At 33.8% G+C, this 20,427-nt stretch overlaps 3 protein-coding genes and 1 pseudogene across 3 annotated transcripts; all 4 read right to left on the bottom strand.

Annotated features, from left to right (window-relative positions):
- Nucleotides 1–34: 34 nt before the first annotated feature.
- On the bottom strand, nucleotides 35–1,944 carry LOC132281920 (E3 ubiquitin-protein ligase RSL1-like; annotated as a pseudogene).
- Nucleotides 1,945–2,519: 575 nt separating this feature from the next.
- Nucleotides 2,520–10,161, bottom strand: LOC132286068 (probable E3 ubiquitin-protein ligase ARI2). The gene is made up of 2 exons (XM_059788321.1): nucleotides 4,297–10,161; nucleotides 2,520–3,511 (listed from the first exon to the last, which is right to left on the bottom strand). Exon 1 carries the CDS (start codon nucleotides 5,198–5,200, stop codon nucleotides 4,388–4,390), a length of 813 nt encoding a protein of 270 aa, XP_059644304.1. The 5' UTR covers nucleotides 5,201–10,161; the 3' UTR covers nucleotides 2,520–3,511; nucleotides 4,297–4,387.
- An 830-nt stretch (nucleotides 10,162–10,991) lies between these two features.
- LOC132286169 (E3 ubiquitin-protein ligase RSL1-like) lies at nucleotides 10,992–12,806 on the bottom strand. The gene is made up of 2 exons (XM_059788441.1): nucleotides 11,580–12,806; nucleotides 10,992–11,397 (listed from the first exon to the last, which is right to left on the bottom strand). Exons 1-2 carry the CDS (start codon nucleotides 12,299–12,301, stop codon nucleotides 11,325–11,327), a joined length of 795 nt encoding a protein of 264 aa, XP_059644424.1. The 5' UTR covers nucleotides 12,302–12,806; the 3' UTR covers nucleotides 10,992–11,324.
- A 4,728-nt stretch (nucleotides 12,807–17,534) lies between these two features.
- On the bottom strand, nucleotides 17,535–20,211 carry LOC132282578 (E3 ubiquitin-protein ligase RSL1-like). The gene is made up of 2 exons (XM_059784305.1): nucleotides 18,562–20,211; nucleotides 17,535–17,823 (listed from the first exon to the last, which is right to left on the bottom strand). The coding sequence occupies exons 1-2, from the start codon at nucleotides 19,377–19,379 to the stop codon at nucleotides 17,742–17,744; spliced, it is 900 nt and encodes a 299-aa protein (XP_059640288.1). The 5' UTR covers nucleotides 19,380–20,211; the 3' UTR covers nucleotides 17,535–17,741.
- Nucleotides 20,212–20,427: the final 216 nt, after the last annotated feature.

The raw sequence follows: 20,427 nt of genomic DNA, 5'->3' as shown, positions 1-20,427 counted from the left end.
TCCCTATCCCATGCACATTTCTTGACACTGCCAATCATAGTCGGCAATCAGCATGAATTATACTCCAAGTTGCTCCACATGCATAGCAAAACTGAAATCCACACCTGACACCATAAACAGCCATACATGCACTTAGATACATATACCTTCTTCAAAACATATATTTTGACAATGTAAGATACCTATTGTATGAATTTCTCAAATAGAAGACACGAAAAGCTAGGTTCAGGTTGCATTGATTCTACACAATTATGGCCAGAAACTGCCCAATTAAAGCCTTACCCGTTTATAAGTATGCTTTGAAGTATTTACAATTAGGCTAAAACCTACCTACATAAATAGGGATCAATATATATAAAAACTATAGATACAATATGAAACATTCAACCCAAACAAATCCAACCATTTGTAGCAAAAAATAAAAAATAACATCCAACCCCTTAAACATGAGGCAAGACTTCAACTCATATCTTAATTTGAACTTCAGTTTTACTTGGGTTAAAATCAGACTAGAATTTGGATTGTTCTGATTCAATTTGGCTAATTACAAAAACTTCTCACAGCAAACTACTACAAAATCCAAACAAAAATTTCATTCATGAAATAGAACCAATAAAATGAACAAAACATATGTGCACAATGTTTTGTGTTATAGTGTACTAATATACAAACACAGAGGGACAAATAGTTAGATTTGAAAGAACTTAATGTGTTATAGTATACAAATACACGCACACATGAAGTCTAGTTGGATTGGGCATCAACTGGAATTGTCAATTTGGGTTGACTTCCGATTATCCAACTCCAGAATCCGGCTCTACCTAAATTAAATTCAACATTTTTCGATCCGAGTTTCAAAAACTCATTCTCAAACATGCCAAAAATCAAGTCAGGTTAGGATTGGCCGGCCCAAACTGCACTCTTACATAAATTAAAGCTATGAACATTGTGAAACAAATACCCACACAGTAACAATAACAACAATAATATGGAATTGAAAGTTGTTACAAGAATGGACAACAACATACCGGCAAGTCATATGTAAACAGCCGTGTGTTTTTTCAACATTATACTTGCAGTGTGGGCATCTCATCCAGTTCTTCTCCCTAGCAAGCTCTCTCACCATCAGCTCCTCTTTCCCTCTCTCATCTTCATTCAATCTCCGATACTCCTCACACTCGATCCCCGGATGCCACGGGACATAACACTCTGCGCAGAACAGTCTCCACTCTCCGGTAAACAGGACACTCGACTCCCTGATGATGACTTCTCCAACACTCTCATTAACCAACATGTCAGAGCAGTCCTTAAAAGGACAATAAAATCTTTCTGATGCAGAAATCATCGACTCACACAGCATTTCATCCCACCTTTCAAGCACTTCTCTTCGAATTATCGGCCTACAAGCATCGAGCTCTAGCACTCCTTCGCAGTCCAAACCCGGGCACATAACATCTCTGATGTTCTCTTGGATCTTGGTGGCAACATGTTTGCTTATGCAGTCACAACAGAAAGAGTGGTGACAAGTTCGGTTCCTAAACATGTCACCAGTTTCTTTCTTTTCCACGCAAATTTAATTCGCAGAAGCTGCGTGATGATTCACCTACTTGTTTTGCAATATTATCCATTGGTACTACTAATTCCGGGTTAGAATTAGCTGGACTTTGTTTTCTTCTTTTTTTCGGTGGACTTTCTTGGGTTGTCGATAGCACAACGGTAATAGTATTATTATTGGACATTTGGGGAAGATATCAAAGAGGCCATTAGAGTGTATTAGTATTATTATTGGACATTTGGGGAAGTGATCAAAGAGGCCATTTGAGTCTCTTGGAACTGTAGCTCTTCAGCATTTTTCGCTTCTGACATTTGGAAAATCTGATTTTCTTCATTTTCATCAAACAGAGCTCAGATGTAAAAGTCATCCACAAGTTCAACATCGGACATTTCCACGAGACGCTAACAAAATCAAGAATAATACGCCCACACAAACAAAACAAACGTTTACCTTGTTTCATGTAGACCAAAAACAAAGAACAACTTTAGTTATAAGGGTGAATTCCCCTCTAAGTCTATTAGGAGAAACTAAAAATATTGGGAAACTAATTACTAAAAAATATTAAATACCAAATATATAAGGATTTCAAATTTTCAAATATTCAAAAAAAAATTAATTCAAAATTGAGAAAATGCGATTTTTCGATCCTTAAATAATTCTTAGATGAAAATTGATAGTCTAAAGTGAATGTAAAAGAAAGTGAAGTAAATGAAAAGAAAATAAATCTTATATCATGTATTTGTTTAGCAAGAAAAAATTTCATGAATAATATGAGAAATTACCATTTTATGATTTTAATAGAAATAAAATTATTTTAAGTTCATAAAACTTTCGCAATTGGTGTAAAAATTGAGTGGTTATAGAAAGTAATTTATCCTCAAAAATTTTGTTTGATTAGACCGAAATAACAAGAAAAGAAATGAAATTTTTTTGAACATTTTTTAAGTTTTCCCTCCAAGAAAACACTAGAAATTTTGACTTCTTAAGAAACTTTTATGAACTTACAGTAATGCCTTTTTTCATATGGCAAGTTTCATGCTATTCAAACCACAAAATGATAATTTTTCATTGACTTTTTTTGGCAAAATTTTGAAGACAACCTAAACACAATGAAAAAATTATTTTCCTTTTTTTCATTTCATTTTTTTTTTTTTTTTTTTTTTTTAACTTTCACTTTCTACTATTATTTTTCATCGAGCCAAAAGCAGCAAAATTGTTCAAAAAAATTTCATTTCCTTTCTTTTCTTATTATTTCTATGGCGCCAAACCTAAACCCAAAATCAATAGCCACGCTGTTGAGTATTGCAAGTTAAGCCGTTTCCAATCAGACTAAAATCTTGTCGAGAAAAAAGGAATTCCTTGAAACTATCCAAAAAATTGTGTCAAGCCACTCATTCAGCCTTTGACAATTCAAAAGGGTTATGAAGACTTCAACAATCAATTCAACAGGCATATGCAGCTTTCAATGTTATTTCTTGTGGCACTCTGAACCCAACTTAAATACTCTTATATACGGTGTTATTAGAGATTTCTAAATTCGAGTCCACAACATACAAGAGAAAACAGAAAACGGGTGAATCCCACCCACCATCACACTTCTCGATACAAATTTTGCAGTTTGTATATCATCATATAAGAATGAAGGGACTTTTGATTTTACACTTCACAAGACTTAGCTTCGAAGGACTCTTCTTCATTGGAAGTCCTAAAGAGTCCTGTAGTCTTCAGCTTTTGACTTCACTTCTGTACGGATCAATACCTTTCAATTGTGAATTCAATATTTCCGTCACAGTAAGATCAATGGCTAAAAGAGGCCTAAGACCCCAGGTAGATGGCATTGATTAAACATCATCCCTCTGTCTCACATTTCTTGAGTCTGCTAATCATGGTGCCTGACAACCACCATGAATTTGACTCCAAGTTGCTCCACATGCATAGCAAAACTGAAATGCACACCTGCAACAAAAAACAGCCATGCACTTAAATATATACCTTGTTCAAAACTTTAATTGGACAGTATAAGTGGGATAATGATTTTCAAATTAGATTTGACAAAATCGAATGAATTGGATAAGGCCAAAACTAGATCTCAATAACATTGTCCATCTAAGTATCTATCATATGAATTTCTCAACTAGAAGATACAACAAGCTGGATTCGATTGCTGCCCAACTAAAGCCTTCCCCATTTATAAGTATGCTTGAAGTATTTATAATTTGGCTAGAAAAGATGGATACAATATGAAACCTACAACCCAAACACAATCCAAACCCGACTTCAAATTGAATTATATAATCTGAGCTTAACTAGAACCGAAATTAAACATGAGCCAAGTCTTCAACTCCTATCCTAAATTGAACTTAGGTTTTACTCAGCTTAAAATCAGGCTGGAATTTGGATTTAATCTGAGCTCAAGTAGGTTCGGGTTCAGTTTGTTTATTTACCAAATCTCCAACAAAATTTATATATATATATATATCATTCATAAAATATAAACAATAAAATGACAAAAACATATGTGCACAATGTAATGTGTTATCTAGTGTACTCGAGTTGTCAATTTGGGTTGAGTTCAAATTATCCAACACCTCAACCCGGCTCTACCTAAATTAATATAAGTTAATGAATTTTCAATCTGGGACCAAAAACTCTTTTCTAACATGTCAAAATTGAGTTGGATTAGGATATAACAACAATAATATTGAATTCTGAACTTTTAAAAGAATGGTAAATAGTTATACCTGCAAGTCATGTGTAAACAACCCTCTGTTTTTTCAACATAATATTTGCAGTGTGGACATTTCATCCAGTTCTTCATACAATCATTGAGCTCTAGCACTTCTTCCCAATTATCTGCATACAATCATTGAGCTCTAGCACTCCTTTGCAGTCCAAACCCGGACACATAACAACTCTGTTATTCTCTTGAATCTTTGCAGCAATATGTTTGCTTATACAGTTAGAACAGAAGGAGTGGTGACAAGTTTGGTTCCTAAACATGTCATCAGTTTCTTTCCGTTCCACACAAATTTCGCAGAAGCTGTGCGATGATTCGCCAACCTCTTCTGCAATCTCCATTGGGAAAATCTGACTCTCTTCGTTTTCATCAAAGAGAGTTAAGACGTAGAAGTCATCCTCATGATCAAGTTCAACATTAGTTGACTCTTCTGCCATATTGTGGTGACGATCATCAAAGAGAATTGAGATGTAGAAATCTTCCTCAAGTTCAGCATTAGAGGTTGATTCTTTTGCCATACTGGGGTGACGATCATCAAAGAGAGTTGAGATGTAGAAGTCATCCTCAAGTTCAACATTAGTTGATTCTTTTTCCATATTGCGGAGATAATCATCAAAGAGAATTGAGATGTAGAAATCAACCTCAGGTTCAACATTAGAGTTTACCATATTGTGGTGACGATCATCAAAGAGAGTTGAGATGTAGAAGTCATCCTCAAGTTCAACATTAGAGGTTGATTCTATTGCCATATTGTGGTGACGATCATCAAAGAGAGTTGAGATGTAGAAGTCATCCTCAAGTTCAACATTAGAGCTTGATTCTTTTGCCATATTGTGGCGACGATCATCAAAGAGAGTTGAGATGTAGAAGTCATCCTGAAGTTCAACATTAGTTGATTCTTTGGCCATATTGTGTTGACAATCATACAAGAGAATTGAGATGTAGAAATCATCCTCAAGTCAACATTAGAGTTTGCCATATTGTGGTGACGATCATCAAAGAGAGTTGAGATGTAGAAGTCATCCTCAAGTTCAACATTAGAGGTTGATTCTATTGCCATATTGTGGCGACGATCATCAAAGAGAGTTGAAATGTAGAAGTCATCCTCAAGTTCAACATTAGAGGTTGATTCTTTTGCAATATTGCGGTGACGATCATCAAAGAGAGTTGATATGTAGAAGTCATCCTCAAGTTCAACATTAGTTGATTCTTTTGCCATATTGTGGTGACAATCATCAAAGAGAATTGAGATGTAGAAATCATCCTCAAGTCCAACACTAGAGTTTGCCATATTGCGGTGACGATCATCAAAGAGAGTTGAGATATAGAAGTCATACTCAAGTTCAACATTAGAGGTTGATTCTATTGCCATATTGTGGTGACGATCATCAAAGAGAGTTGAGATGTAGAAGTCATCTTCAAGTTCAACAACATTAGAGCTTGATTCTTTTGCCATAATGTGGTGACGATCATCAAAGAGAGTTGAGATGTAGAAGTCATCATCAAGTTCAACATTAGAGGTTTGATTCTATTGCCATAATGTGGTGACGATCATCAAAAGGAGTTGAGATGTAGAAGTCATCATCAAGTCCAACATTAGAGTTTAATTCTTTTGCCATATTGTGGTGACGATCATCAAAGAGATTTGAGATGTAGAATTCATCCTCAAGTTCAACATTAGTTGATTCTTTTTCCATATTGTGGTGACGATCATCAAAGAGAGTTGAGATGTAGAAGTCATCCTCAAGTTCAACATTAGAGGTTGATTCTTTTGCCATATTGTGGTGACGATCATAAAAAAGAGTTGAGATGTAGAAGTCATCCTCAAGTTCAACTTTAGAGGTTGATTCTTTTGCTATATTATGACAGAAGAACATGTCAAAAAAAATTAGGGAAGAAATTCACATAAAATCCATTTTTCGAGTTGTTGCGACGGAGACAAAATAAAATTCCGACTACAAATGAAGGGATTTGTGATTTTACACTTTGCAATACTTAACTTGGAAGGTCTCTCCCTTCATTGGAAGTCCTAAAGAGTCTTGTAGTCTTCATCAGCTTTTTGACTTCACTTTTTTACCGGTCAATATACCTTTCAATTCTAAATACAATTGTCCCGAATCCCGATCACCATTTCACCAAAAGATCTAGAAACCTAGTAGTAGTAATTAAGCAATATTATTAAGTAGATGCCAAGATTTCATTTCAGGGTTAAAGATAAAAAATAAAAATAAAAAAAATAAATCAACTAAAAAAATTTATGGTAGTGTAAGTAGAATATATCACCACAATCAACTTTGCGCATGTTAGTTTGATTATGATCACAGAAATCAGTCTAGATAGTATCATATAATTTGTTTCTTTTTTAAAAAAATCATAGCAAATTTGTAAAAATCACTCTTACTTACATGAAAATGAAGTTTGTTAATATATTTTACCTATATATAATTAATCTTGGAAGACTATATTGAAGTATATATGGTCAAAAAAATATATGTTAAAAAAAATAGGATTTGATTGAAAAAGGGAAAGCAAATTTATTTGAAGAGAATAAAAATATATATATATGAAAAAGAAGAAGAGTAAGAAGAAAAGAAAGAATGAATTGAATAAATTTTTAGAAAAAAAATAATTTTAGGGAAACATTAACTCCATCCAAGGTTGTTAGAATCGGGATTCTAACAAAAAGAGGGATTAGCATTATTTGACCCAATGAGAATCGTTTTGGGCTTCGTAGAATCGGAATTGTAGAATCGTGAATCGTAAGATTCTGCCAACTTGTAAAAAAAAACAATTCAAACTAACTTCTTCAGCAATAATGTGAGTAAAATATAGCAAGAATAAGGCCAAAACACAAAATAAATTGTATAAAAGTGTTCTTCCAAAGTCAAAATATAATATAGAACAGATTTCAGAATCAAAAAATAATTCCAAACAAAATAAGATAGAATGTAATAGAAACAAAGACAGGGTACGGGTTACCTACTCTTAATGGTCAAAAAGCGCCCTTTCATTCTGAACTCTTTAATTCAGAATGAATCAAATCTCCCCAAGTAGGATTCGAACCTACGACCAGTCAGTTAACAGCTGACCGCTCTACTTCTGAGCTACTGAGGAACAATGGGAGATGGAATCAGTAGCCCAAGTCCACATAGCTACAGATGTTGGCCATGACTAAGGTGGGGCCACCAACAAAGCAAGCAAGCAGTTCATGAATGTTAGGAAAGACCTAGAGACCGAGCTAACAGAGCTCCTTGACGTAGGCAACATCTCGCATCTCAAGCATAAGAGTTGGAAGGCATGGCAAACCTTTCCCTTTATGAGGTCTAAGAGTGTAATACCCGTATTTTTTTTATTAGGAATATTTTTAAGGAATATTAGAGATAATAGGTTACCTTTTTAAAAAAAAATTGAAATTTTTTAAAAAAGGATCCTAAATTATCTCACCTACCAGTTATTATTACTCTTTATAAGTTTATCTTGCACTGTATATCATATTACGATATTTTATAAATCGAAAGAGAGATAAAGATAATAGGGTTATATAGAGTGAATGAGATCTGACGTCGCGTACCTGCCTGCAGTTTCTGGGAAGAGAGTCGGTGATCGGAGATTCGTATAGTAGAAGGGATTAGCTTTTCCAGGCAAGTTAATCTTGCTTTATATTTTTATATATAATTGTAACTTGATGTGGAATTATATTAAAATAGTTAAAAAAATTCTATGTTAGGCTAAATGTGTTAAATTAATCTAAGATAATTTTAAGATTAGATTTGCATGAACTGGTATAACGTGATCTGTTGTATTTAATTAATTAGTATATTTTAGTTACCTTAAAGTTCTAATGTGATACGTACTATGTTCCCTATTAAGACATGAAACCTAAATTGTTTCCACTGTTATAATAAATTGTTCATTAAAGTGAATAGGAAGGTACCCATTTTATTATACTCGGTTACAATGATGGGTACTGTGAAGGGATACATTTTAAGGAATCACTTTCTTTCACCTTTAGTTGTAGAATCAAGATTTGGATATAAATGGCCATAAACGCGTATACTTTAATTTTCACATTAACGGTTTGAGTAATTAAAATAGATTCTATAGAGTTGTTTTGAGAGTTGATATATATAATTATACATCTGTTAATTCTTATTAATTTAGAGTTATTGTTGTAATAGAATTGTTGAGTATCTTTTATTCACTGTTGTTATAAAAAAAAAGAAAAAAAAAAAGAATGACAATTAATTAGTTAAACATAATTATAAGTGATGGGTTATATCAGGGTATCATTAAACAATAGAGTTTGTATGTTAGTATGATGTTAATTTGTTAGATATGTTTGTTGGAAAAAGTGAGTAAGGTGTTCTGGATTGTGACCATTAAACCACATGATTAATCATTTTATATATATATACATAAATATAAATGAAATTGCATGACTAGATCAGTAGGTTATGTTTAAGGACGGCTATGGTTGATGATAATTTAAGCTACTCGACCAGGTGATAGTTAAGTGGGAAATTCCATATAAGCTTATTTGTGATTCTCATAATTGGTTAATTAAAGGCATAGTTTGATACATTAATTAATATTTTAAATTATTAATTATTAATTCATTTCATAATTCACCATAACTGTTATTTAATGGATGAGTTTGGATTAGTCTGAGGGGTAGTCAGGGACTGACCCTATGATGACTTTTGGTTATGGTCAGGGACCTGCCTATTTGGGAGTACACTACCCTTTCATTATGGTCATGGGTTTAATGAGCCCTTATTGTATGGACGTGATCAGGGATCATCTGGGGAGTAGACATACAATCCAGCCACACGTGTGTTTTCGGTAGTCAGGGATTATGCGATTCACACCACTTTATTGGATGGGAGCCCGGGGCTCATATGGGATATGTGGATTTATTAAAAGTAAATGATGATTATTTATGAAGTTTATAATTAACTTGGTTATGCATATTTAATTAATGCAATTGTTGAGTTACGTATATATATGAAAATATAAGGTAAGGTTAGCTTGCTGAACGATGATTGTGTTTAGCATTTCTTGCTAAGCTTGTGAGTTCACCCCATTATCACATTTCAAGTGCTCGTAGAGTAGGAACGTGATGGAGACACAGGATGGGGACGGATTTTAGCTCATTGCATATTTATGTATTTTTACTCGGTTTTCCTTTATTATGATCATTGTAATAAAGTTGGTGATTTGTGAGACCTTGTTTAGTTGACTGAGTGGTTATTGGATTTTTATCATGTTAAGAGGGAATTTCACCTCTATTCATTATTTGTATAAATTTGTCAGACTCTCATGTTAATAAATTTTATGATGAGATTCATTGTTTATGGTGGATGTATGTTGAGAATGGGTGGAAGTTATATTTCAAATTTTATTTGCAGAACAAGTAGTTCTTGGATTAAAATTTGGGGTGTGACAAAGAGGGTCCCAAACCTCAATTGATTTATCCACACTACTGGTCCACCGCACCAAAACTTTAACTAGAAAGATAAGTATTAAGATAATTAGAAGCTCCAACATGAACAGAATCCAATTTGGATGAGGTCAGTTACTTTAGAATTAGACTAAAGACACAAAAGTAAATAAGAAAGAGATGAAAACACATCATAGACCCTAAGACCCATGAAGACTCCACTGATCTCTATTTTTTTTTTCTGAAATTATCTCAGTGTTCGTTTACAATACACTGGAAGTAACATTCTAACATCCCAACCCCATAGTCAAGTTCAAGATAGAGTGCTCAATATGATTGCGGAGTTCTATCAAACACCTAGAGTGCTGCCCAAAAAAAAAAAAAAAAAAAAAAAGAGAAAAGTTTCGAAGTTCAAAACTTCAAACACAATAACACACCTTGTTTAGACTTCAGAAAGATGTGATGAGGAGGCAAGGAGCTGTTGAAGGTTTTTGCGAGGTCGAATGGTGGAGACTCTGGACTTTCGCAAAGAGAAGCTGTATGGCCAAACCCGATGTCTTCTTTTTTTTGCTTTCAAAGTCAAAAATCCCTTTCTTGTTGCATTTCCAGAGTCTCTTGTGCAGTTGTCATCAATTCAGAGTCGGGCATATGTTGGGTAAAACTTCCTAGTTAGCATCTCAACGAAGTTGATGGATGAAATCAGAATTTATTAAGTAAAGGAAAAGACACGGATCATCTCAATCTTTTATGTGTAAGAGTTTGGGCCGAAAGTGTGTTGGGCCTTTCTTATTTTGTAGCCCAACCCTCAAAAGAAGAACCAGCCCAAGACGAATAATCGGTGCGATTTACCGATTAGGAACGCATTTTTTGCCATTTTGGGGTCGTTTAATAAGAGGCGTGACTACAACTGAACTCGGGTAAAAATTGTTGGACTAATTTGGTACGGGAGAATGAAATAAGGTAGAAATGAAAATGGAATGGGAATGAAATGAGAATGGAATTTACCAAATTTTTACTAATTTGGTAAAAATTCTTGGACTAATTTGCTGATGGGCCCGTACCAACACCATCAGCAGTCAGCAACATGGTTGCATTCTCTCGGATCCAATATTTTTTTTTAGAATCCAATTCAAAACATGATCCCATTGTTGAGTTTTAGTATTTGCTTTACATCTCCCAAAATAAGAGAAGATACTAGGTGTGCCGTCATTGAGCTTATCTCAATGAGCTTCGAATAAAATAATGCCACCCAATATTCATTCCCGAAAAAGAGTTATAATTTTTTTATTTTTACCCGAGCAAACATACAACACGGGCTACAAAACAAAAGAGGCATTTGCATACAACCTTTGAAACACAAACAGAAACAGGAACAAGGATTGAATGAAGTAGGAGCCATTTTGCATGTGCCGACAATGCTACACAGCAAGAGCATCATCTCACGAAACTGTTTCTAGATCTAGTCCCGCACAAATATTGAGCATGCATCCCACCATTTGAATAGAGGATCATCCCGACAGACCTAAAAAGATGCCTAATGCCCCCGGGTAGATAGCATTGACCCTCTGTCTCACATTTCTTGAATCTGCTAATCATGCAGCCTGACAACCACCATGATTTTGAGTCCAATTTGCTCCACATGCATAGCAAAACTGAAATCCACATCTGAAACCATACACTTAGTTAGGTACGCACATTCTTCACAACTTTTATTCCGACAATACAAGTATCTTTTGTATGAATTTCTCAAACAGAAGAGACAACAAGTATACATAAATTCAACCTGTAAACATTGTAAAACAATAACAACAATAATATTGAATTGTGAGAACGGTAAATAGTTATACCTGCAAGTCATGTGTAAACAACCATCTGTTTTTTCAACATAATAATTGCAGTGTGGACATTTCATCCACTTCTTCTCCCTAGCAAGCTCTCTCACCATCAGATCTTCTCTCCCTCTTTCATCCTCATTCAATCTCTGATACTCCTCGCACTCTACCCCCGGATGCCACGGGATATAGCACTGCGCGCAGAACAGTCTCCGGCACACCGGACACTCCGACTCCCTGATCGCCTCTCCAAAACCGTCATTTACCAACAGGGCAGAGCAGTCCCTAAAAGGACAATAAAATCTTTCTTCTGCCAAAATCATAGACTCACACAGCATTTCATTCCACCTTTCAGCCACTTCCCTCCCAATTATCGCCATACAATCATTGAGCTCTAGCACTGCTTGGCAGTACAAACCCGGACACATAACAAATCTGTTATTCTCTTCAATCTTTGCAGCAATATGTTTGCTTGTACAGTCGGAACAGAAGGAGTGCTGACAAGTTCGGTTCCTAAACATGTCATCACTTTCTTTCTGTTCCAAGCAAATTTCGCAGAAGCTGTGCGAAGATTCGCCAACCTCTTTGTCTTCATCAAAGAGAGTTGAGATGCAAAAGTCATCCTCAACATTAGAGGTTGATTCTATTCCTATATTGTGGTGAAGATCATCAAAGAGAGTTGAGAGGTAGGAGAAGTAATCCTCAACTTCAACATTAGAGGTTGATTCTTCTGCCATATTATGGCGATGATCTTCCTTCTCGTTACCACAACCTAGAACAAAATCAAGAATAAACACCACACCCTAAACCCCCTTTCTCTCTCGCCGTTTAATAGACCATCTCAAACCCTAAAATTCATTTTTCAAGCCCATGGCACAAAAAACATTAGGTTAGATATTCAAATAAAATTCATTTTTCGAGTTGCTGCGATGGAGTCGAAATATAATTCCGACTACAACATCACATTTCTCTGTACAAATGATGTAGTCTGTATATGATCATGTAAAATGAAGGGATTTGCGACTTTACCCTTTACAAGGCGTAGCTTGGAAGGTCTCTCCCTTGATTGGAAGTCCTAAAGAGTCTTGTAGTCTTCAGCCTTTTGACTTCACTTTTTACTGGTCAATATACCTTGCAATTCTAAATACAAATGTCCCGAATCCCGATCACCAACCATGTCACCCAAAGATCTGGAAACATAGTAGTAGCAATTAAGCAATCTTATACCTTCCTAAAAAACAAAACATTAAGCAATCGTGTACTTAAGATGCCAAGATTTCTTTTAGGCTCGGAAAGGAATTTGGAGGCATAGCGAGGAAATAGAAAGAAAATGATAATGTAGATCGTGTTTGAAATGTTTGAAAGGTTTAAAATGAGAATGAGAAAAGAATTGAGAGGGATAAGGAGTAGGGATGTCAATTTTTACCGCCCCGCCGGGGCCCCGTCCCGTTCCGCCCCTTTAATAACGGATATGGGAACACTTGTTATACCATTGGGGCGGACATGGATACAAATTTTGTACCCGTCGAGGGTCACGGGGCGGGTAAGGGTTCAATATACATATCCTAGGGGCCCCGCCCCGCCCCGCCCCGCCCTGCATATAACTATATTTAATATATATATATATATATATATATATATATATATATATATATATATATATATGTTATTTTAGCGGCTTACCCAACTACCCATCTCTTACAATCCTAATTTGGGATGTAAATTTGGTATTAAATTTACTTTTGTTTTGGTTATGGTGGAAGTTGGAGCTTAGAACTTTTTGTGATTTGGTTGTATTAAACTTTTATTTTTGTTTATTATATTCTCTGAATTATGTTATGTGCATGTTATTTTTTTTTTTTTTTATTAGGATACATAATTTTATTTATGTTGTGTCATTCCTAGGCTTTGCACATTTAAATAGCAGGAGTTTAAGTTCCAAAAAGTGGGAGAAAAAATTTTGTTAGTGGGGCGGGCACGGGGGCAGAGTATTTCCTAACGGGGCGGAGTTGGATATGAACTTGACAAAAATTAAAAGGGGCGGGGCGGGATTTAGGGAAACCCGCTCCAAACCTGCCCCGTTGCCATCCCTAATAAGGAGAGATAACTATATATTTTTGTCGTATCCTATCCTCACATGAAGATGAAAGAAAAATAATTGTATATCAAGTAGTATTTTATAATTTCAAAACTCTAATAATTAAAAGGTAAAAATTGTTACTATATATGTATTTCTGATTAAAAGGATATGATAGTAATTTAGATTGATTGTTATTATGTATTTTCTTTTCTCTTTTCTGTATTATCCAAACAATAATACTATCAATTGAATTCATTTATTTTTACGTTAAAAAAAAATTCATTTATTTTCCTTCTTATTTATCCGAACATAAGTAAAGATTATTGTTATCATTTTATTTATTTTCTCTCATAATTAATGATATTATTTTCTTTCTCTTTTTCTTTTATGTATCCAAAATTATCGTGAAGTGTATTCAAAAAGAGTAATGAACTAATGATAGAGAGTTCAACTTATTTGAAACACATTTTAATAATTTTATGTGAGTAAGGACTGATATCGTCATTACCTCATGAACACATTATGATGATATTAGCCTTTAGACCCATCACTCACATAAATCGGTTGGACTTATTGGGCCAATGGTAATTCATTATCCATTTGATAAAGATAAAAAATAAAATAAATCAACTAAACAATACGATAGCGCAAGTAAAATATCTAATAGAAGGATTGTTGGTGCTCGTGTTTGTTAAATATTGAACACCATAATTTACTAGTATATACTATTAACTGACAATCAATTTTGCACACAGTTAGTTTGATTATGATCAAAGAAATCACCCTAGATAGTACCATGCAATTTGATTGTTTTTAAAAGTCATAATAATTTTTTGTAAAAATCACTCTTACTTGCATGAAAATGGTGTTTGTTAAATTTTTATATATATATATATATATATATATATAATCTTGGAAGACTATCCTAAAGTATATATATAAATACTTTAGGATTGATTATTCTTTCTGTTTTTTTTTTACTCTTCTTCTTCTTCTTCGTTTTTTTTTTTTTTTTTTTTTTTATTGTCTTCAAATAAATTTGCTTTCCCTTTCTCAATCAAACCTTAATTTTTTTTTAACATATTTTTTTGACCATATATACTTTAGGATACTCTTCCAAGATTATATATATATATAATCTTGTACTTAAGATGCCAAGATTTCTTTTAGGCTCGGAAAGGAATTTGGAGGCATAGCGGGAAATGGAAAGAACATGATAGTGTAGATTGTGTTTGAAATGTTTAAAATGAGAGTGAGAAAAGAATTGGGAGGGATAAGGAGAGATAACTATTTATTCCTCCTTATTTGTCATATCCTATCCTCACCGAAAGATGGAAGAAAAATGATTGTAGGTCAAGTAGTATTTTATAATTTCAAAATCCTAACAATTAAAAGGTAAAAATTGTTACTTCAATGTATGTCTTTCTAATTAAAATGATATGACAGTAGTTTAGATTGATTGTTATTATGTATTTTCATAATGCTATCAATTGAATTAATTTATTTTCACGTTAAAAAAAAAAAAAAATCATTTATTTTCTCTCTTATCTATCCAAACATAAGTAAAGATTATTATTATCATTTTTATTTATTTTCTCTCATAATTAATGATATTATTTTCTTTCTCTTTTTCTTCTATGTATCCAAAATTAGGGTGAAGTGTATTCGAAAAGAGTAATGAACTAACGATAGAGAGTTCAACTTGAAACACGCTGAAATAATTTTATGTGAGTAAGGGCTGATATCATCGTAACATGGCGAACACATTATGATGATTTTAGCCTTTAAACCCTTCACTCATATTAATCGGTTGGACTTATCGGGCCAATGCTAATTCATTATCCATTTGATAAAGATAAAAAATAAAAATAAATAAAATAAATCAACTAAAGAATACGATGGCGCAAGTAAAATATCTAATAGAAAGGATTGTTGGTGCTCGTGTTTGTTAAATGTTGAACACCATAATTTACTACGGAGCATATACTATTAACTGACAATCAATTTTGCACACAGTTAGTTTGATTATGATCAAAGAAATCACCCTAGATAGTACCATGCAATTTGATTGTTTTTTAAAAGTCATAATAAATTTTTGTAAAAATCACTCTTACTTGCATGAAAATGGTGTTTGTTAAATTTATATATATATATATAATCTTGGAAGACTATCCTAAAGTATATATGGTCAAAAAAATATGTTAAAAAAAAATTAAGGTTTGATTGAGAAAGGGAAAGCAAATTTATTTGAAGACAATAAAAAAAAAAATGAAGAAGAAGAAGAGTAAAAAAAAAAAGAAGAATAAATTTTTAAAATTTTTAAAATTTTTTTTTTAGAGAAGCATTATGTGATATATTACACACATTATAGGGCATATATATATATATGGACACTTTCATACTTTTCTTAGCGTTTAATGATATAAAAAATCTAATGGGCCAGCTTGGGTCCAGACTCTTCCGCGGGGCGGCCGGGGGGGGTTACCTGGGCTACGCTAACTCTATCTTTTAGTAGCCCAAAACTTTATATGATAAATTTTCTTTAGGAGTGATACTCAAAAGGCTTTCTAACTCCTTTTCGCATTTCTAAAACATTTCTTATAATATAATTTTTGTTGGTAACCAAAAAAAAAGTTGGAAAAGGGGCAGGGGAAGGGTTAAAAAGTGATAAATTGGAAAAAATTGGATAACTTCCTCAACTTTGGATATTACTGAGTATTTATTATTTGAGGTTTTAATTTCATGATTTTTTTTTTTTACTGACAAAAGATTATGAAATCGATTCAAAAAGATCACTTGCGAGATTAAGAACCATTGGAGCTGCATGCACCATCCCCTAACTTACATTTAAGGGCCCATTGCCTTATCAGGGGAATATATATATCCTTACGTAATAATTTTAAATAGTGTCCCCTCTCAAATTTTCATATTCTTTTAATTTACTTTTGAAAAAAAAAATTTACATATATCCCTTCTTCAAATATACAATATTTTTTTCCTTATTTAATTTTTGTTTCCTTTTTCAAAAAAATTATTTTTTCACTTATGTATAATTATTTATTTTTTTTATTATTTTTAAATTATTTCTTTTTATCGATATCATTTGTGATTATTTTTAATTAAAATATTATTAATTAATATTTTGATTCTTATATTTTTAACTAAATTTTTTTTACAGTATATTATTTTACAATTATTTTTTTTTATTTATCTTTTTAATTTACAAAAATTATATTGTCATAATTATTAAAAAAAAAAAAGTTTAATAAGTGCACTGTGCCATCTCTGAAATTAAATTCTGGCTCCGCCCTGAATATAACCATTGAAAATCTCTTGAATCTTTTGCCTACGTATTTCTACAAGCACGTGTGGAAAAACGCAAACACATTTTGTATTTTTGCAATCTCTGCTGTTGTTTTGTCTTGTTTTTCTGGTCAAGAATTTTGTTACATAGTCATATGATTATTATGTTTTTGAAATATTAGAATATTTTGGATAAACATAAAATTTCTTATAGACGTAACTGAAAAGAATTACCTTTGTCACACTATATAAACAGAACAAACCCTATCTGGCTTCATTGTACATCATTCTTGTTTTTTCTGTTCTCTTCCAGACCATGGAGTGTCTAAAGATGATCAAACCTGCCTTTACTCTCTCTTGTTTTTGCATGCTTCTTTGTTATGCCACTGTCCTCAACCCTGTTTCTGCTAAGAAAAGTTGTGATTTTCCGGCCATTTTCAACTTTGGCGAGTCTTTAATTGATTGAATGATCGTCGAGATGGGCAACTTACTGATGCTCATTGAAAAAAATTATTACACACACTAATCAAGTGAAAATATATATATATATATATATATAAAATCAAGTGAAATAACACATATAAATGTAGACTGCTAAAATAAGAGCAATACCGCATTTCAAAATATTTAATACACAATAATGCCACAATGACCTGAATTAGCCCGAGATCATGCATTTCGCTTACTGAAATTGACAAGACTTTGTGGACACAAATGGACTAACAGAGCTAGCCAAAAGAGGCCTTGGACCCGAAATAGATAACACTGATTTCCAACATATATCACGCATTTCTTCACACTGCCAATCGCGGTCGGCAACCACCGTGAGTTTGAGTCCAAGTTGCTCCACATGCATAGCAAAACTGAAACCCACACCTGCAACCATAAACAGCCAAACACACAGATACATACAAACCTTGTTCAAAACTTTTATTTGGACAATTTAAGTATCTATTACAGTATATGAATTTCTCAACTAAAAAGAGACAAAAAGCTGGGTTCAAATTGCATTCTACACAATTGTGGCCAGAAACTCCCCAATTAAAGCCTTACCCGTTTATAAGTATGCCTCATCACGGGATAAACTTATTTAAAACTATAGATACAAATCAAACAATATCAAACCTTCAACCCAAACAAATCCAGTTACTTTGCAGGAAAATAAATATACAAATCCAATCCCCCTTAAACATAAGCCCAAACACTTCAATTCATATCTTAATTTGGATTGTTCTGGTTCAATTTGGTTAATTACCAAACCTCCACACAACAACAACAACTAGAAAATCCAAAAAAAATTCATTCATGAAATATAAAAAAATAAAAATGAACAAAACATAAGTGCACAATGTTATGTCTTATAGTGTACTAATACAAACACATAAAATCGAGTTGTCAATTTGGGTTGAGTTTGGATCATTCAACGCCTCAACTAGGCTCAACCTAAATTAAATTCAAGTTAATGATTTCTCAAAACATGTCAAAAATTAAGTTAGGGTTAGGATTGGCCGGCCTAAGCTGCACTCCTAAATAAAATCAACCTGTAAACATTGTGAAACAAACAACAATGATATTGAATTGTGAATTCTTAAAGAATGGTAAATAAAGCCATACCTGCAAGTCATATGTATACAACCCTCTGTTTTCTCAACATAATAATTGCAGTGTGGGCATTTCATCCAGTTCTTCTCCCTAGCAAGCTCTCTCACCATCAGATCTTCTCTCCCTCTTTCATCCTCATTCAAAATCTGAAACTCCTCGCACTCAATCCCCGGATGCCACGGGACATAACACTGCGCGCAGAATAGTCTCCGGCACACCGGACACTCGGATTCCCTGATGACTTCTCCAGCACCGTCATTAAGCATCATGGCAGAGCAGTCCTTGAAAGGACAGTAAAATATTTCAGATGCCAAAAACATAGACTCGCACAACACTTCATCCCACCTTTCAAGCACATCCTTCTGAATCATCGACCTACAATCATCAAATTCTAGCACTCCTTGGCACTCCACACCCGGGCACAGAACAACTCTCGTGTTCTCTTGGATCTTGGTAGCAACATGTTTGCTTATGCAGTCAGAACAGAAGGAGTGGTGACAAGTTTGGTTCCTAAACATGTCATCGCTCTCTTTCTTTTCCACACAAATTTCGCAGAAGCTGTGCGAAGATTCGCCAACTTCTTCTGCAATCTCAATTGGTTTTTCTGGGTTGGAAGATGAACTTTCTAGGGTTATCAATGGCACGGGATTGTTGGACATTTGGGCAGTGATCAAAGATGCCATTACAGTCTCTTGGAACTGCAGCTCTTCAGCATACTTGGCATCTGATATTGGGAAAATCTGATTTTCTTCATTTTCATGATCAAAGAGAATAGAGAAGTAGAAATCATCCACAAATTGAAGATCAGAGGTTGATTCTAATTTTGCCATATTTCCACAGCTTATTGTGGTGACCTTCCTTCTCTATACAGATTATGTAGTGTGTATAACATCATATAAAATAAAGGGTCTTGCAAACTTTACTAGGGAGTCAATTCTTAGCCTTGAAGCTCTCTTCTTTCATTGGGCATCCTAAAAAGAGCCCTAGTCTTATCCTTTCTGACTTCACTTTCTGTACGGGTCAATATTTTTCAATTCTTTTAAATGCAATTCTGAAAAATCACTCTCTCATAGAAAGATCTAGAGGACCAGTAGAAATAAAGGAATCTTGTTAAGTAGATCAATGGCTAGCCAACCATCCAACTTTATATGATGAACTTTCATAGTGATATTCCAAGAGGCTTCATAACTCCTTCCTTTTTCCCTTTCTAAAACATTTCTTATAATAGGAGTAATTTTTTTTTGTTGGTAAAGGATAAAATGTGGAAAAAGAGAGCGGGGTAGGTAAAAAAAAAAAAAGCTGACCTTTTTTTTTATTTCATATAATATAGGGTTAATTATACTAACACCACTAAGGTAGTGCCTAATTACACAGACGAAACTTGAGGAACAAATTGAAGAAAACCTCTCCAAAGAAACAAGATTACAGAATTCTTACCAAATATGTTAAAATGAAAGATGAAGATGCGATGATGGTGGTGATGACTGATCTGCTCCCAACACAGCCCTCTTCCCTATTCTTCTTTCCTCTTCTCCTTTTCTTCCTCAAATTTCGTGGTCTACCTTTTTCCCTTCCCCTTTCTCTCTCTCCCCCTACTCTAAAGTTTCTCTCTCCTCTTCAGCTTTCTTCTGTTGCGTGAAACGAAAATGAAGGACAAAACAAACGTGTCTCTTTTCCTCTATGCATATAAAGAACACATGGATCCCACTTATATCTAGCACTTGTAACTCTAAAAATGAAAAATCCCCACTACTAACAACTAATCTTATCCTTCGCCGCCACATCCTCTGTTGTTTCCATTTCCCTCCACCACTAACTTGAAAATCACCCAAAAGTCCCGTATATCCACATGCATTTTTAATGTCAACTGTGCACAAC

The sequence above is a fragment of the Cornus florida genome, unplaced genomic scaffold (assembly GCF_030987335.1).
Source record: "Cornus florida cultivar Cherokee Brave unplaced genomic scaffold, ASM3098733v1 CherokeeBrave_3.0.0_Hap2_Chr11, whole genome shotgun sequence".
Classification (NCBI taxonomy): Eukaryota; Viridiplantae; Streptophyta; class Magnoliopsida; order Cornales; family Cornaceae; genus Cornus; species Cornus florida.
Note: the sequence above shows the minus strand (reverse complement) of the source record. Positions and strands in the feature narration are given on the sequence as shown.

Excerpts from the sequence above, each read along its gene's own strand:
- LOC132286068 (XM_059788321.1), bottom strand. The coding sequence starts at position 5,200 with ATGGCCAAAGAATCAACTAATGTTGAACTTCAGGATGACTTCTACATC.
- LOC132282578 (XM_059784305.1), bottom strand. The coding sequence starts at position 19,379 with ATGGCAAAATTAGAATCAACCTCTGATCTTCAATTTGTGGATGATTTC. Across the intron at positions 17,824-18,561 it reads TGTATACATATGACTTGCAG|GTGTGGGTTTCAGTTTTGCT; the intron begins GTATGGCTTTAT and ends TTATGGTTGCAG.
- LOC132286169 (XM_059788441.1), bottom strand. The coding sequence starts at position 12,301 with ATGGCAGAAGAATCAACCTCTAATGTTGAAGTTGAGGATTACTTCTCC. Across the intron at positions 11,398-11,579 it reads TGTTTACACATGACTTGCAG|ATGTGGATTTCAGTTTTGCT; the intron begins GTATAACTATTT and ends GTATGGTTTCAG.